The 18,420-nt window shown below is 38.2% G+C and overlaps 1 protein-coding gene across 1 annotated transcript; it reads right to left on the bottom strand.

Moving 5' to 3' along the window:
• Positions 1-5,498: 5,498 nt before the first annotated feature.
• LOC131525801 (uncharacterized) lies at positions 5,499-9,592 on the bottom strand. The gene is made up of 6 exons (XM_058753753.1): positions 9,580-9,592; positions 9,199-9,242; positions 8,270-8,539; positions 6,904-7,113; positions 6,713-6,790; positions 5,499-6,603 (listed from the first exon to the last, which is right to left on the bottom strand). Coding segments are annotated over exons 1-6 (810 nt in total). The 5' UTR covers positions 9,582-9,592; the 3' UTR covers positions 5,499-6,397.
• Positions 9,593-18,420: the final 8,828 nt, after the last annotated feature.

Raw genomic sequence — 18,420 nt, 5'->3', positions numbered from 1 at the left:
ATAAATTAAGCCAGCAAAATATAAAACAATGATAATATTTTAATAATAATTAACATAAAATGTTTTCACACTATAAAACCCAACAAGTTAGGGTAACTCAAACCGTTTGAGTAAATCAATTCCCCTTCACTGTAAAACCCAACAAGTTAGGGTAACTCAAAAATTTGAGGAAACTGATTGCCTTAAAACATTTAAGTTTGTTAAAACTAATAGTGATGAGTACTCTGAACTTATTTCAGTTGAATTCACTAAATAAGATATACATTGCAGTTAAGTAATTAAGTGACTAATTAAGTGCTGATTGAGCATTAGTGATGAACACCTGCTGTTAACAAACAGAATCACTGACAGAAAGAGAAACACAAGAACAACTGACTTTAGACACATGCTTAGATGAAATCAACTGAAATAAAATACATTAAATCTCAAGATCTGATTAAACAACCCCACAAACAGCATCAGCAGCGCCACTTATTAATAACCAGACTGACTTTATTTCTGTCAGACATCTACAGAAGATCTTATTGAGAATTAACTAAGGTTTAGATGTTGATTTATTGTTTCATTTGAAGTAACCATGTTAGAGATCAGTGTCTGATTTAGTTGGACTCTTGACCCTTGACTTCTGTGTTAGTAGTTTTTTTATTTGCTCTTTTTCTCTGGTTGTTGTAACCATGTGTTTTTCGAACATGTTTGTTATAACTCAAACGCCCAGAGAAAGTGATCAATAGTTGGTTGTTATATATTTATAATGACAATCATCTATTACTGAGCTGATCTCATTGAGAATAAACACAACTCATTGTGTGTCTAATCTCTGGTTAAATTAATGTATTGATTATAGTAAAAGCGATTCTAAAAGCCACTGGTTCTGTGACAGTCAGTTAATAGAAAGGACTTTCTAAACAGTTTGTCCACAAAAAGTTTTAATCTATGGTGGAAATTAGACTCACACAGACATCAAGAATCAGCTTGTGAACCTCAACAATGGTGACCATTAAAAAAAATATAATAATAATTTTGCAATGCATGCTGGGTACTAGCATAGTACAAAACTCATCCGAGGCTCCCAGCATAAGTGCACTGAACTTATTTCAGTTGAGTTCAGTTAAGTGATTAATTAAGTGCTGATTGAGCATTAGTGATGAACACCTGCTGTTAACAAACAGAATCACTGAAGAAAAGAGAAACACAAGAACAACAACTGACATTGCTTTAGATGAAATCAACTGAAATAAAATACATTTTATTGCATGATTTTACTGCATGATTTTTTTTTTTTTTTTTTTTTTAATGGTCACCATTGTTGAGGTTCACAAGCTGATTGTTGATGTCTGTGTGAGTCTAATTGTTGCCATAGTTTAAAACTTTTTGTGGACAAACTGTTTAGAAAGTCCTTTATATTAATTGACTGTCACAGAACCAGTGGCTCTTCGAATCGCTTTTACTATAATCAATACAACATCCATTTAATCAGAGACTATACACACAATGAGTCTATCTTCACTCTCAATTAGATCAGCTCACTTACAGATGATCGTCATTATAAATATATAACAAGCATCTACCAATAACTCGCTTTGGACTTTTGAGTTGCAACAAATATGTTCGAGGAACACATGATTACAACAGCCAGAAAAGAAAAAAAAAAAACTACTAACACAGAAGTCAAGGGTCAAGAACCCAACAAAAGCAGACACTGATCTCTAACATGGTTACTTCAATTGAAACAATAAATCAACATCTAAACCTTAGTTAATTCTCAATAAGAGCTTCTGTAGATGTCTGACAGAAATAAAGTCAGTCTGGTTATTAATAAGTGGAGTTGGTGATGCTGTTTGTGGGGTTGTTTAATCAGATCTTGAGATTTAATGTATTTTATTTCAGTTGATTTCATCTAAAGCAATGGCTGAAGTCAGTTGTTGTTCTTGTGTTTCTCTTTTCTTCAGTGATTCTGTTTGTTAACAGCAGGTGTTCATCACTAATGCTCAATCAGCACTTAATTAATCACTTAACTGAACTCAACTGAAATAAGTTCAGTGCACTTATAATTGTTAGATTTAAAAACTTAAAAGTTTTAAGACAATAAGTTTCATCAAAAGGTTTGAGTTAACCTAACTTTTCAGGTTTTTAATGCAATCGGTTTACTCAAATGGTTTGAGTTACCCTAACTGTTGGGTTTTACAGTGCATGTAAGTTTTAAAACTTGCAGTTAAGTAATTAAGTGATTAATTAAGTGCTGATTGAGCATTAGTAAGGCAAGGCAAGGCAAGTTTATTTATATAGCACATTTCATACACAGTGGTAATTCAAAGTGCTTTACATAAAAGGAAGTGAAATAGTCATTAAAATAATAACAACAAGAAATTAAAAATAATAATAATCACAACAATAAAAACAAAGTGATTTAAAAATTGATTTAAAAAGAATTTAAAACATTTAATAATAGAAAGTGATTATACATAGTGCAATCAGTTTGGGCGTAGCACAGTGCTCATTCAACAAATGCACAGCTAAATGGATGAGTTTTGAGTCTGGATTTAAATGTGGCTAATGTTTTAGCACATCTGATCTCTTCTGGAAGCTGGTTCCAACTGCGGGCGGCATAATAGCTAAAAGTAGACTCCCCTTGTTTTGTGTGAACCCTTGGTATTTCTAACTGACTCGATCCTAATGATCTGAGTGGTCTGTTAGGTTTATATTCAGTGAGTATATCTCCAATGTATTTAGATTCTAGGCCATTTAGAGATTTATAAACGAGTAAAAGTACTTAAAAATCAATCCTAAATGTAACTGGAAGCCAGTGTAAGGACCTGAGGACTGGTGTGATATGCTCAAATTTTCTGGTCCTAGTCAGAATCCTGTCAGCAGTGTTCTGGATGAGCTGCAGCTGTCTAATGGTCTTCTTTGGAAGGAGACCATTACAATAATCCACCCTGCTGGTGATAAAGGCATGAACAAGTTTCTCCAAGTCTTGACTGGAAACAAAACATCTAATTCTTGCAATGTTTTTGAGATGATAGTATGCTGATTTAGTTACTACTTTGACATGACTACTAAAACTAAGGTCTGTCTGAACACAGGTTAGAGATGAACACCTGCTGTTAACAAACAGAATCACTGACAGAAAGAGAAACATAAGAACAACAGCTGACTTTAGACACATGCTTTGTCGTATTTCTATACCGGTCGAAAGATCCAAAAATGCATAATTCACATCTTCATCATCCATAAGCACCTCATAAATAGCGAATGCATATTTACCTTTTATCTGGATGGATGCTGTTAATGATTCTGGATTCTTTCCCGCCGGTGACCGTCCTGGCTCAGTCAAGTTCGTACCTCTTGGAGCTTATTTAGAATATATTCAGGTTCAGATAACGAATTATTCTTATTAATTAATCACTCAGAGACTTGTTTAAAAAGGTTAACGAATCACCAAAGCATTGGTTTCGTTTTATTAAAAACAAATAACTCATAAGCAAATAACAACAAAATAATATCGAATAGTCTTCACCACGAAGTGTCGGCCTCGACTCAAAGTTTAACAAGCATTTATATAGTTCCCTACGTTACTGCCTGTAACTGCCTCCTTCCATCTCAGGCAGGAAGCATGACCTTTTAAGTCAGAGTCTGCACAAAGCAATGTCAAAAGTTCAAAAGGAACTATTACTACATCTCTAGATAAAGCAGGTGTCTGGTTCTATTTTAAACTATAGGAAAAATTGTGACACCTTTCTATAACATAAGCCATACATAAGCCTATATGCCTAAACCACAATTTAACACCCCTAGCAGGTGTTATGAGCATTTTATGCCACGGTTAGCTAGAAATTCCATCTCGCATATCTTTGCAAGATGCATCTTCTTGCTTTTAACCGTTAAGTTACAAAATAAGCACAGCGTCTATATAACCCTTAGACATACACAGTTATCATCATCTATGGTTTCAACACAGGATATATTTATACACAACTTTCAACCCTCATATCTTTATAACAGAAGTTTAAAGTTTTACTGTCTCTAATTCATTTGTTAACTTTTGCAGTTCAGCTGAAAAATCACACAATTTAATCATCTCTCTTATCAGTTTCATTATTCTCTTATTCGTCGTTTCCTGTTTTCTCATCAGTTTCAATATTGCTTTCATTTTGAAGATGATCTTCTGGTCCTCTCGCTCTCTCTTGGGCTCTTCTGCGGCGTTCCTTCTTCTCCTGTTTCTTGACCGCCCTACTCCAGTTTTTTTGTATTCCTTGAACTAAAAAATCATCAAAATCAACTTCTATTTTATCTGACCTCTTCTTAACGTGTCTACTAGAGGATTGATCAGGGAATCTCATATCAGATGAATTAGGAACTATTTCTACAGCTTAGATGAAATCAACTGAAATAAAATACTTTAAATCTCAAGATCTGATTAAACAACCCCACAAACAGCATCACCAGCTCCACTTATTAATAACCAGACTGACTTTATTTCTGTCAGACATCTACAGAAGCTCTTATTGAAAATTATCAGAGGTTTAAACATTGATGCTTCATTGGTCAAAAACAATGCCACCATCATGGAGATGAGTGTTTAGTTTGGTTAGGCTCTTGACACTTGACTTGCTGTGTTAGTTTTTTCTTTGCAACAATGTACAATATGTTGTTGTACAGGAGAAAGATCAGTGCTTTACACTGAGCACGTAGTAGACGCTTCTGTGTGAGGAGACAATCGTTGTGAACTGGCTGGACTGTATGCTTTTTAAAAATATTATTCTGTTTTGAGTTTGCACAACTAACCCGCTGATGTTACAGTATGAGAAAATGTTGCAGCCAACAGTTATCGTGAATGCTTTTAAAACCATCTGCATAAAATTTATTGAACAATTGTATCGTATAGACAAACACAGACATCAAGAACCAGCATATGAATCTCAACAATGGTGACAATCAACAAAATTCTTCAAGCTGCAATGCATGCTGGGTAACACCATAATAAAATCTATTTATATATATGCTTACATATTTTTTTGGCTGCTTTTTAGTTTGATGAATTTAAGTCAATAATCAAAAGCAAGTAATAGAACCACTTTGTGTTGGTTAGTCATGTCTTTTATAAGCAGAAAGTGTAATCTGCTACATCAAGCTTCTGTTTCAGCAATGTTCAAGTGTTTGCAGTGAAACACTATTGCAATTAATTAGAAACAAAATTAATTAACAGTTTTACAAGGGTCAAGAGCCCAACTACAGCAAACACCATCCTCCATGATGGTGGCATCCTTTTTTGACCAATAAAACATCAACATCTAAACCTTAGTTAATTCTCAATAAGATCTTCTGTAGATGTCTGACAGAAATAAAGTGAGCCTGGTTATTAATGAGTGAAGCTGGTGATGCTGTTTGTGGAGTTGTTTAATCATCCTCTGCTGAGATCTTCAGAGATTTAATGTCTTTTATTTCAGTTGATTTTATCAAAGGCTGTGGCTGAAGTGAGTTGTAGTTCTTGTGTTTCTATTTTCTTCAGTGATTCTGCTTGTTAACAGCAGCTGTTCATCACTAATGCTCAATCATCATTTAATTAATCACTTAATTATCTCATTAGCTTTAACTCTGCTTCAGTGTTACTTTAACACTATTTGGAGTGGGACCAAATACACTCTGAGCAGTGTTGATTTAACACTGGGGATTTTACTGTGTAGGTTTAGGGTAGGGGTGGGGTCAGGTACTCCAGTGAAAGTATAACTGCATCGGAGTCACTCTTTTTACATGGTCCGATGCAGCGCTGGTGTTGAACCAGTGAATCCGTGCATGGACCACGGCTGATGCCTTCTGTGAGCACATCACGGACATTTTCGGCGATTCCGTGATGCCACCACAGATTCGGAGGTTAATTAAGTCTGTGAACATTACACAGAATTCTGTGAGATCAGGTTACATAAGATATCTCGATTCTCAGATATAAGTAAATGGATTTTGGACTTTTATAGATCATGTTAGTTGATCTAACAGGCGGTGGTCAAGTAGCCTAATGTGAGTGCAATCTCTTAACAATGCATAAAACCCATCTTTTTACTTGTACCAGTCATGTCATCAAATATTTTTAATACGACTGACTTTGTATTTAACGTGAATTTAATAAAAACATTGTAAGTTACTAATTAGAACAATTTTATTGTACAGAAATAGAGCAAAATAGCATTTACATTATCAAAAAACATTGTCATTGACTTAGCCAGAATTCAGGCACTCTCAAAAACTCCCATTAATCACTGTAGTTGCTTACATTATGAAATTAATATCTTGCTTGCATCGCACATCTGCACTTTGTTGTTTCTGATGAGAGAAATCGGCAAAGAACAGAATTAATTTTGTCTTTTGGAAGCTGCATTCAAAATCCACTTGCCTCAGAAATCTAAGGGGGCACGCCACGGTTGAAATTGGGTTGAGGGAGTAGCGGTATTTCAACTGCACCCCGCTCTGGTCCATTGCCCGGAGCATGTGCGTTAATCCGTCTCTGCCCAACACCATCATCCCTGTTCAGACATTGGGTTATCTTGATGACAATAAATATAACAGCCAGAACCGCCAGAACCCCAATCAAAATCCAAGCCCAAACAGCTGAAAGGGGGAAGGTGGAAGGTGGAAAAAGAACACATTTAAATATTTTTTTTTTTAACTCACTGCTTGAAGATTTCGTAAAGCTCTCAATATCTCCCGATTTACTTACGAAATTGTTTAGTGTCATCAGTTATTTCATTCTTTTTATCCAGTTTGACCTTTGATTCTGTACCTGATTCTGTTAAGACTATAGGGAGGTTAGTCACAAAGTTTAGCATTAATGTGATGTTCAAATCATGGTTTTCATATCAGCTGTCTATTAAAAATAGTATTTCCAAATATCCACTGATCTTCTCTAACCTGTGACTGTCACTGTGATCAAGATGTTTCCTTCAGAGTCCAGAACTCTGTATGTTCCTGTGTCATTGGCCTTAAACTTATGATGGTTCACATCACTCTGAACCTTGTTCCAAACCTCCTTCCACTCTGTGCTTCCGCTGGACTGATACCGAACTAGATAAGCATGGGACAGATCATCCAACTCCTCACCTTTCTGCACAGAAATGCTACCTAAAGAGAAACATAAAGACATTAATCATTATTCTTACAGTGTAAATCAATCAAGACCATCAGCACATATTAAGGATTGGAGGACCAAACGTAATCATGTAAAATTAGGCAATGGCTATTTGCACTAAGCAATAGATTCTATTTACACCAAGTGAAAATAGCAGTATTTTTTAACGATATGTTATACACTAAGTGCAAATAGCTTTAGATTCTATTTACACTGTTAAAACAGCAAGATTTCTGCTATTTATACTACTTATTGCAAATAGTGGCAATTATCTGCACCTCAGTATTGTAGTATATTATAAAACAGTACGCAATAATAATGTATTGAGTGTAAATTATAATTTTAAATGAAATTATTAAATGGATGCCACCTTATTGGCACAATAAAGCCCTCCCTACATCTACCCTAACCCTAACCCTACCCAATACTTTATTTTGAACTTTTTGATTATTTCCTTCATTTTTATTGAAAATAAATGCCTTTCTGATGCAATATGAGATTTGAAAAGAGAGAAAAAAAAGTTTGGCAAAAGGCGGGTTTGAACTCGGTTCGATCGAGTCAAAAAGTTACCATCTATGCCACTGAAAGATAGCCTCTGCCAACAAGGTGGGCTATTTGCTCTTAGTGTAAATAGAAACACCGTTAAAATTAAGCCATTGCAAAACCACTTGTCAGGCTTGTGTTTGTTGTGTCTTGTGTTTTGTTTCCCTCATGCCCATATTTGATCCTTCCTGTTTCCTGTCCTCGTTTAGTTTGATTATTTGTTAATTTGGTTCCAGGTGTGTCTAGTTTTCCCCTCGTTATGTTCAGTATTTATAGTTCTGCCCTGTGTTTCCTATCTGGTATTGTATTGTCACTGCTCTACATGTGTGTTCCTGGTTGTCTTGTCAGATAAAGACTGTGACTGTGACTGTGACTGTGACTGTGACTGTGACTGTGACTGTGACTGTGACTGTGACTGTGACTGTGAGTCTCCTTGTTAATGTGCTGTAGTAGCCAAACTGTGACATCACTACTGGGGACAACTAATCGGAGTATTAGTGTCCCATTCAGTGTTAATGCTGTTTACAGGCCTGCATACAATACCACACAATTATTAAAAGCAAACCACGAAGCACATGCTTATGGTTTGATCAAGTTTGAGTTTACCATGAATATGAAGTTGGTACATCCTCTCCTTTTTTTGATTCAGCACTGTCTGTGTATGATTGTAAAAGACTTTCAAAGTATATTTCCCAGCGTCACTGAAGCTCAGATTCTTGATGATGACATCACATGTTCCTTCTTTTTTTAAAAATCGCCCACTCTCACATGTTTGATTCTGACATGAAAAGATGGATTTTTGTTTCCATAAATCAATACGAAAAATGTCACTGGCCTCAAATTGACATGGCAGGGTGGTATTGTCTCCTTTTCCCCCTGTCACAGATACAGGGGTTGTTCCTACAAAAGCAGTTTCTGCAAACAGACAGACAAAAGTAATAGGCTACAAAGTATCAATACTGAAAAAAGAAAAAAAAAAAGTTGTTTCTCTCTATTCTCTGTAATCATGCTCATCATAAAATATTTTAGCAGATACATTGTAGTCAACTTGATTTTATTTTTCTTAAGTGGATTCAATAACTGTGAACTAATGGTGGAGTTTCTCTAATATTTAGCGTCAGAAATGCCTGCACTGTAAAAGTGGTACCCTGCAAATTTAAGAGCAATTTCAACCTGATTTATATGTTAAAAATTGTTTTGTTGGTATAAATGAATGCATATAAGTTTGTTCTGTGATGTAAAATAACACTTTCAACTTGAATAGAACCAATTTAGATTAGATGTTACCATATTTAGGTTACCGCTTTTTGCAGTGCGTAAAGATTAAGGTTGTTGGTTAGGCTTGATCTGTTTGCCATTATTAATAAATTAACTGGAATGAACTGCAAAGGTAAATGACATAATATGATTGGAAATTGCCACCATCTGTCCACAAATGTCAACATTTGGCTGAGTGACACAAAACAGAAACCATTCCCTAGAATAACTCTAGCTGAGACTGAAAACCAAAAATAGTTACATAAAATGATACTGACCACTATGATATACAAGGCAAAACAACAGATTGAAGCATCTGAACCTGTTGAGAATACAGAAGAGCTGTTGAGTGACAGATACACATCACAAAGACATTTATACAGTGATAAAATACTTTTACAACAGAACCTTTTTCCTGTTACCATCCAATCATCTCAATTGAGTAATCATTGTAGAACTATCTAATAATTATATTAATAACCAAAATAAAAACAGCATCTTAATCATCGTCATTATAATCACACAACTAGATGAATTCATCATGAACTCGTTGATTCATTCCCTTAGTATCACTAGCAGATTTAGTTTTCGACAAGAAACAAATCTAATGACACAAAAACACACAAGCTGACATTATATTTAAAAACATGGAAACTTACATGATAAAAGTTCCGTATGAGTCTGTTGTCCTGGCTTAAACAACGACACACAGCAAAACAAAAATGAAAGTAGCTACACAGGTGAGTTAAACAGTCACATGACTGGAATCACAACCAGGAAGAAATGTCATTCCTTCATTCTGCTTTTTCTTTCTGTGTTCAGAGTTTAAAACACATTGAAGTTTAAATTGTATAATTAGACCAAAGTACAGAAACACTAAACTACAAAGCTTTTCTACTTCCTTTCCAGAGCAAAATAAAGCACTGAATAATAGTTTCTATGTCAAATTAAGTGTTGCATCCTTACTTTGATTTATAACATCAAAACACTATCAAGAAAATCCTCATTATTTCCTCATGTAGTTTTTATACTGAATGTGGATGTAGCCAACGGAACAGTAGATTTGTGAGTCCAGATATAAATATTCCAAGTTTCATACAAGTTGGGACATGATTTTGATAAATAATTGTAACAATATTTCATAAAAAGTACAAACATGTACAATTACAATGCCTCTTCCTGTTTAACATGTCATAACATGAGTTCAAAGAGTGTAGCACTGCGTGAAAATGCGCGTTACCGGACTGAGCACGTCAGCTCACAAACCCGTAAACGGCACGTTTCTGGTGTTACACCAAATTCTGTGACCATCGTATTCTGTGACCCTAGGAGGCGCTGTTTTGCTTGAACTGTATCACACAGGCGGATTGGGCATACTGTATGAGAGCATCAATACAGTCTGGCAATTTGCAAACTCTTCTACTGTATAACCTATCCAGGAAAGAATTTTGGTCTAATATGAAGAGTACAACTGTTACATTAAACAATTTGTATTTATTTATTCATTTTCTAATACATTTAAATTGATAAAACTCTACTTTTTTATTTTTTTTATTAAAAATTTCCTCTGCTTATGTTTTATCCTTAAGTGTCATGTAGTGTATATACTCTTGAATATGTTTGTACAAATTCTTAACCGCTTCTTAAATAAATAAAAATTAAAGTGACTGTGTGGAATGTTTGTTTAGAAATGCTGGTTATTCAACAGGTTTATTAAACCAATTTAAAATTTCATGAGATTAAACACAATCCAGTTCTTTGCAGAGTAGCCTATTTTTGCATGTTGTGTGCGACATAAATGTTTAACAATGTTCATGAAGCCGATGTCACAAAAACAGGCTACTAATCTATTTAAAGGGGGCATCAGAATATGTGACCCCATTGTTATGTGTTTGAAAATTCCTGACACAACAATCAAACCATTTCAGGTAACTTATCTGTCCTTCCATCCGCCTGTTTTTTTTTTTTGTTTTTTGTTTTTTTTGGTTGATTGGTTTTACCACAAATGTAAAATAAATGTACAAACATTGTATCTATATTCTATACTCTACATGCATATGAATAAAACCAATGCTTTAATTTGCAATGAAATGCTTTATTTTTTCAAACAATGTGTGGTAATATCAGGTTAACAGTACCTTTAATTTAACAAAAAATTAAACACTAATAATATATAGGTAGGGAGGGGAGATTAAAATTGACATGCTACACAGCTAGGGCTTCATGGGGTCGGGCTCTTGTACACATTGCATATTTATTCTCATGATATTTTTATTTAGTTTAATAAGCCTGATGAGTAATCAGCATTTCTACACAAACATTCCATATTATAATAATAGTAACAACAGAAAAGCCAACAACAAAGTGTTGTGTGTAAAAGTATCTCGACCAGCTTTCAAACAACAATTGAAAAGGAACGGGATGCTAACACCTCTGCATCCTCTCAACACACACACATTATTCTCCATAATGGTGACTTCAAGCCAAACTCTTACTTTCAATAAAACATCAACATCTGAACCTCTGTATTTCTCAGTAAGAGCTTCTCCAGACAATCTGACAGAAATAAAGTCAGTCTGGTTAGTAATAATGATGCTAGTAATGCTGTTTGTGGAGTTGTTTAATCCTCCTCTGCTGAGATCTTCAGAGATTTAATGTCTTTATCTTCAGTTGTTTTGCAGGCTGTGGCTGGAAGTCAATAGTAGTTGTTGTGTTTCTGCTCGTCTCTTTTTTCTTTAGCAGGTGTTCGTCACTAATGCTCAATCAGTACTAGATTAATCACTTAATTATCTAATGAACTGCAGTGCTGCTTCAGTCTTATTTTTAGCACTCTGTAGTATGCATACTGAGCAGAGTTCATTTCATTGTTTCATCTGGGCTGACCCATGTGGGGCCCTCATGGAAACTGCGGACAAAACTGGCTGGGGCCCAGTTAGAGAGCCCAGGAGCCACCCATCTGGGCCCCACATAAGATTGCTGGCTGGGCTCTAGACATGCCCCTGGACACAATAGAGCTTGAAGTATTAGAAAGAAAGCTGTCAGACTGACCGTGAAGCACAACAATCTGGCAAAGACGCCTAACACGCAGAGAGAAACAGAGGAGCAAATCAGCGTCAAAAAGAGACAGGTGCCATCATATATAACATGATAAAACAATCATGTTCTGGTAAGGTTCTCTAAAAGTTATTAACCTTGTCAGAATGTTTTTTCAAAGTTATTTGGTCTTTAAAAATGTTCTCAAAACGTTAGCATAATTTTATTTATACATCATTCATGGAACATATATTTTTTTGGAATGATTTAGTTGGACATTCAACTAACATTTTTTAAATGTTACTATTTCTTTGATCGTCGAAGAGAATTGAAGAGAACATGAATTTACAAGACATGGATAAGGAATAAACAATGACTGCATGTTGTATATACACTGACTTCATCTCAGCTAACACAAATATGTTATAATATTTTGCCTACATTCCCATTAACTCTTACACATTTAGTGTACTCATTCATTCATTCATTCATTTTAGCTCCTGCGATGGGTAGGGAGGCGTCCCATCCCTGTGCGTTGAGCCGACCAGATGAACCAGTTGTTTCCAGTGCTGACGGTCTTGTGCCAGCTGCTCTGCATCCTCCACAGCAATTCCATGTTGTTGGAGGTCACCCGCAAGGACGTCAAGCCATCGGGTGCGGGTCTACCGCGTGGTCGTCTCCAGCCTGCGTCCCTCGGATCAAACTGGAGAATGGCTCTCGTCGGATGGTCGGGAGGGAGGCGGAGAACATGGCCGAACCAGCGGGTGCGATGTTGCGCAGCTAGGCAGGATGCTCTGGGCTGGCACGTGCGGGATCTAAGAATTTTATTGGAAACCCGCTGGGGCCACCTGATGTTCTCGATGGTTCTGAGAACCCTGCTATCAAAGCCATCTAATCTTGCAGCCAGTGTCTTATTTAAGGGCCAGGTCTCCGAGCCATGAAGCAGGATGGAGAGTACTGCTGAGTTGTAAATCCGGAGCTTCGTCTTGCGTGAGATGGTCTGGTGCCGCCAGAGTGGTTTCCAGAGAGACTGCAGGGCTGACGCAGCCAGGGCTCTTCTGCGGGTAATCTCAGGTTTTAGGTCTCCGTTGTCTGTCACTATGGATCCCAGATACAAAAAGTTCTTGACAGGCTCTACAATGTCATTGCCAAACCGCAGGGAAGGTGGATGCGGTCTGTCACCGACATACATGAACTTGGTTTTCGTCCAGCTCACCTGGAGGCCAAGCTTTTCAGCCTCTTCACTGTATATGCCCAGAGCGTCTCTCAGCTGGCTGTAGGACGAGCTGAGCAAGATGGTGTCGTCAGCGTACTCCAGGTCAGTCAGATGGTAACTGCCGAAGGACACTCCGGGGACCCGGTCACAAACCTTGGACATCAGATGGTCAATGATGCAATTAAAGAGGTCAGGGGCAGCCACGCAGCCCTGGCGAACGCCACTGGAGATGGGAAACCAGCCTGAGTCTCTGCCGTTGATGCGGACACAGCTCTGAGCGTTGCTATAAAGCAACTTGAACAGGGCAACGATCTTGGGTGGTGCTCCAAGAGCATGTAGGATACTCCACAGTGAAGTGTGGCAGACGGTGTCAAAGGCAGCCTTCAGATCTATGAACCCGATGTAAAGATGGCGATCTTTACGGAATTCATAGGTCTTCTCGATCAGCATGCGAACGGCGGAGATTTGGTCTGTTGTGGAGCGGTTAGGCATGAAGCCAGCCTGCTGGGGACGGCGGCTGCTTCTGATGGCTGGGAGAGCACGAGTGAGCAAGATCCTGGTAAAGAGCTTGCCGGGGATGGAGAGAAGGGTAATGCCTCTGTGGTTGCCGCAGACTAGCCTGTCACCCTTACGTTTCCAGAACGGCAAAATAACTCCTCTGGTCCAGTCGCTGGGAAGCCTCTCTGTCTCCCACACCTCATTGAATATGTGGGTAAGCCACTCGACGATGCTTTCACCGCCTGATTTTAACATCTCAGCGGTTATTGCACAGATGCCAGGGGCTTTCCTGTTGTTAAGTTTTTCCAGGGCGGCTCTGACTTCCTCAGGTGTGACCGGGTCTGTACTGCAGGCAGCACTAGGGGCTGCAGCGTTAGCGGCCGATGAGATGGCGGGATCAGCCGGGGAGGTACCGTGTTGCAGAAGGAGGCTGAAGTGCTCTTTCCAGCGTTCGAGGCAGTTTGCTTCAGTTGCTATAAGGTTGCCATTAGAATCTTTCACCAGGGCTGTCGTGATGCGTGGGCCATTACGGGCTTGGCGCAGCAGGCTAAAGACACGGCTCATATTGTTGTTATTGGCCGCGGACTCTAGGTGTTTAGCTTCTGCTTGCCAGAACTTCTCCCTATCCTCGGCTATAGCCACATTACGCTGGCGGTTCAGTCGCTGATACTCCGTCAGGTCACCTCGGAGCCGGGCCTCACGCCGACGGTCGATGATATTGAGTGTCCTCTCCGATATCCAAGGCTTTTTCGGGGAAGATCGAAAGCATCCGAAGACATTGTGAGCTGACTGGATGACACTTTCCTTGAAGGTCTGCCAGTCATTCACCTTGTCGGTAGCCAGGTTATCAAAGGTGCGGCGGATGGCGCAACTGAAGTCTTTGGCGATGTTTGGATCACTGAGTAGGGAAGAGTCCAGGCGAGGCTGAGTCTTGGTGTGCTGGTTGGCTCGCAGCTTTAACTTGAGCTGGGCCACCAGCAGGCGATGGTCTGTGTTGCCAAGCTCTGCTCCTCGGTACACACGACAGTTGGTGACAAACGGTTTCCAGCGTCGAGAGATGAGAATATGGTCCGGCGCTTTCCTGGTTCTGGGCTGTACCATGTCCAGTGATGGATAAGCTTCCGGGGAAACCAGGTATCAGCAACACAGAGATTGTTGTGGTGGCAGAAAAGGAGTAGGCGGTTACCGTTGTCGTTTGTGGACCTGTCAGCAAAAGTTGTGCCGACAGGTGAGTCTGTGGACCGATCACTGCTAGACAGAGTGGCATTGGCATCGGTGAGGATGATGGTGATGTGAGGTGAGGCTTGGCCAACAGTCTGATGGAGTTGGTCAAAGAAGGCATCCTTCGCATCCTCGTCAGCGACATCGGTGGGAGCATAAGCCCTCTCTCGGGTCTGGCCTTGACGTGGCGAGGGGGCTTGCGTGTTTCAGTGACCCTGGAGAGCGATACCATCGGGAGCTCGCTCCTGGTAGGGTCACCCTAGGCGGGCCGGTCTCCAGGGTAGGTTCCAGACAAACAATGACCCCAGCACATCGGTATGCTGTGAGGTGGCAGCCCCACCAACCGACTATCCTGCGGAGGGCTAACAACCCACCCAGGAGAAACCCTTTTGTTACGAAACTGATCAGAGAAAGTAGCCGGACTGCCCAACATGGTAACGGACCCCAGCCTGCCCCCGACCAACGAGTACGGATCAACCTTCGTCGCAGGACCCGAATAGCCACATGGAATGTCCAGACACTCCTTCGCCCCGGAGCTGCCACCCTGCTGTCCCGAGAGCTCTGTCGCTATAACATCTCCTTGGCAGGGCTCTGTGAAGTGCTATGGCATGGGAATGGCGAAACAACAGCAGGCGATCATTGCTACTTCTGGAGTGGCCCCGAGAGACGGACAGGCCTTTATGGTGTGGCACTTGCCATCCCAAAGGCCCTCCGCAAGTCCCTCATCAGCTGGTGACCCCTGAGCGACAGATTACTGTCGGCCCGCTTTCTTCACCAACACGGCAAGATGACAGTAGTGTACTACTACAGTAAAATGTCAGTTTTGAAGTAAAGTCTATCTATTGTTTTTGTAATTTTGTAATTTGAAATAAACTCGAAAAAATGTGTCTTAGCAGAGTTTTTACTACTTAAAAATTATGTTAATTTGAAATCCATATCTGTGTCTTTAAGGAATTAATTGCTTAGATTTTAGCTATTTTCATCATTTGAATTAATATCAACAGCCCCAGGAGAGCAGAAAGGGAGTTTGCAGGTTCTTCCTATGTCAGTGTGGGTTTCCTGCATAAGACATGCAGCAAAAGTAAATTGATGATATTAAATTGTCTGTGTGGTCAATTTCCCCTACCTGTGGTCCTATTTAGTGGGTTAGGATCTGGCAACCTTGCGACCATAGAGAGTATAAGTAGTGTGGAGGATAGATGGATAGAAGCAATGGCCCCAGGGGAATTTTTGGAGGATTTTTGCATAACCAAGGGGGAAAAAAATCTTAAAAAATAAAAAAGCCCTGGACATTTTGAATGTTAAGAACATATGTTACCTCAGGGCAAATGCAGAGCCTAAAAAAAAATAACACGAAAGGGAAATGCAAACATTATACAAAGCCGTACGTTTCCTGATTAAGACATGAACATGTGAGTCAAAAATATAACTACAATTGATGATGGTCATAATGAGCCGAGAGGTTTTGTGAAGTAACTAAAAAAACCTTGATAACTAGCAATCAAATTTTATATAAACGTTTTTATTTCTACACAATAAAGGAAAAAAGAAAGAAAGAAAGAAAGAAAGAAGACAGCTGTGCATCAAAACTTAACTAAAGTAAAATATAATGATAATGCTTTATTAAATATAAATCATTTCAGGCATTCAGTACTCAGTATTAGTAAAACTATGAATGCAACTGATTTGACAATTATTCATTGCAATATTAATTCAAATAAACTTCACAAAACAGACATTTCCCCTTTCTCTTTTCCTTTGTTTAACAAATCAAGTAGTCCATACCCACAGGTGAATGAGATTTAACGTCGGACATCTTACTCTGCTCAAACTGAAAGCTAAGTCAACGGCATTGTCCTGTTCCACAGACATTATTCTGAGAGATATAAGGTAACTCTTCAAATTATTATGCTGCTTAAAGATCTAAAAATTTAATTTCAAAACTTATTTTCTTATTTTAGCTTATCTTTTTAAAACAATGGACAGAAAAACATTTTATTATTCTCCTCTTATTTATCAAACAAGCTTTTGACATGATCATATGAAATTAATGTAAAGCAAGAAATGTAAGGATATAATATTAAAAGGCCTTTATTATAAAAGTGCATAATTTTAGTATTACAAAAAAAAAAGCAAACAAAAAAAACAGCCTATGCTTTGTATTATTTCACTAATATTATCTTATTAAATTATTATTATTGTTATTTATTTATTTATTTTGGAATATAAATTTGTAAACAAAAAAAAAACAAAACAAAAAAAAAAGCTGTATGATTTGTGAGGGGGTAAAAACAGATTATTAAAGACATTGGTTTAAGATTTTAAACCATGGCAAGACAGTGTTTGTTCATTCATTTCACCAGAGGAAAACTGGCCCCCTGACTGACCTGTTGCCTCCCAAGTTTTTTCCCCTCCATTTCAGTTACCGATGGAGTTTGGTTCATTGCCACTGTCACCTTTTGGCTTACTTATTTAAGGACACTTAATATTCAGCAATATTATTGAATTGACTGTCCTGGTGCTGTCAGATGAGAATTAAAGTGAGCTGAACGACGACATCACTGTTTTCTCAACAATGACACTATTGTTTTTTTTTCCGCTTTACAGCAGAATTCATCTCCTCTTGCATCACTGAATCATTCTTGTTTATCACTGTAAAGCTGCTTTGAAAGCTTTGTATAAAGGACCACATAAATAAAGGTGACTTGACTTGACAGTGAACGCTTGAAGCAGCCATGTATATATTAGTATATACTTCTGCTTGTGGCGAAGCTACCTGATTCTTCATGTGGCTTTCTCTTTTACCACCTCTTTTTGTTATGGTGGTTGTCAGTATGTTAAAGGTACAAAACAGATTTTAATAGCAGTGTGTGTGGTTTAATTTAGTGGTTTACATTCAAATTTCCCTGTTTGTAAATTATAGTTTTATACTGTAAATTTTACAGTTTTGTTCTGTAAATGTGTTTACAGTTTTTTTCTGTATTTTTTACAAAATTATTCTGCAATCACAGCTGCCAGAATTATTTTGTAAAAACTACGGAATTTTTTTTACAGTGCACACATGCGTTCAATTCACAGGGAATATATGACCTGATAAAACGTAAACCTTGACTGCAATTGAAATCACTTTGGATAAAAAAAAGTCTTGGTAAGTCATTCAGAACACAGAACAAAAAGTGCCTATCCTTTATCACTTTTTGTTTTGACAGGGAACTTACTAACTTTGGATCTTTGGTCTGTGAAAGCAGATTTGTCAATGGCTTCACAGACCACAGGCTTCACAGTTTTATTACGTTGGTACAGGCACGTATTGTTGCGATTTTATTACGCTGCTTAAGGTATTGCAGCTGTTAACTTCCTTATGCGGATTTGAGCTATTTTGTCGAACTGTAGTTTCACAGGGTTTGTAAAGGAGCTCTTCATCACTCATGTACAACGCCATATCAAGCAAACCCACTGAATCAGAAAACTCATGCGTATAAAGCTGTATATGTGACGACAACATTCAAAAGTATCAGTTTTGAAATTCCAC

This window comes from Onychostoma macrolepis, chromosome 19 (assembly GCF_012432095.1).
Source record: "Onychostoma macrolepis isolate SWU-2019 chromosome 19, ASM1243209v1, whole genome shotgun sequence".
NCBI lineage: Eukaryota > Metazoa > Chordata > Actinopteri > Cypriniformes > Cyprinidae > Onychostoma > Onychostoma macrolepis.
This window is presented reverse-complemented; position numbering and strand designations above follow the sequence as displayed.

Bases quoted from the DNA above. Each gene is read 5' to 3' on its own strand.
- LOC131525801 (XM_058753753.1), bottom strand. The intron at 7,114-8,269 runs GTAAACTCAAAC...GTTTCTCTTTAG, and splicing joins GTACCAACTTCATATTCATG to GTAGCATTTCTGTGCAGAAA. The intron at 6,604-6,712 runs GTAAGTAAATCG...TCCCCCTTTCAG, and splicing joins TGATGACACTAAACAATTTC to CTGTTTGGGCTTGGATTTTG.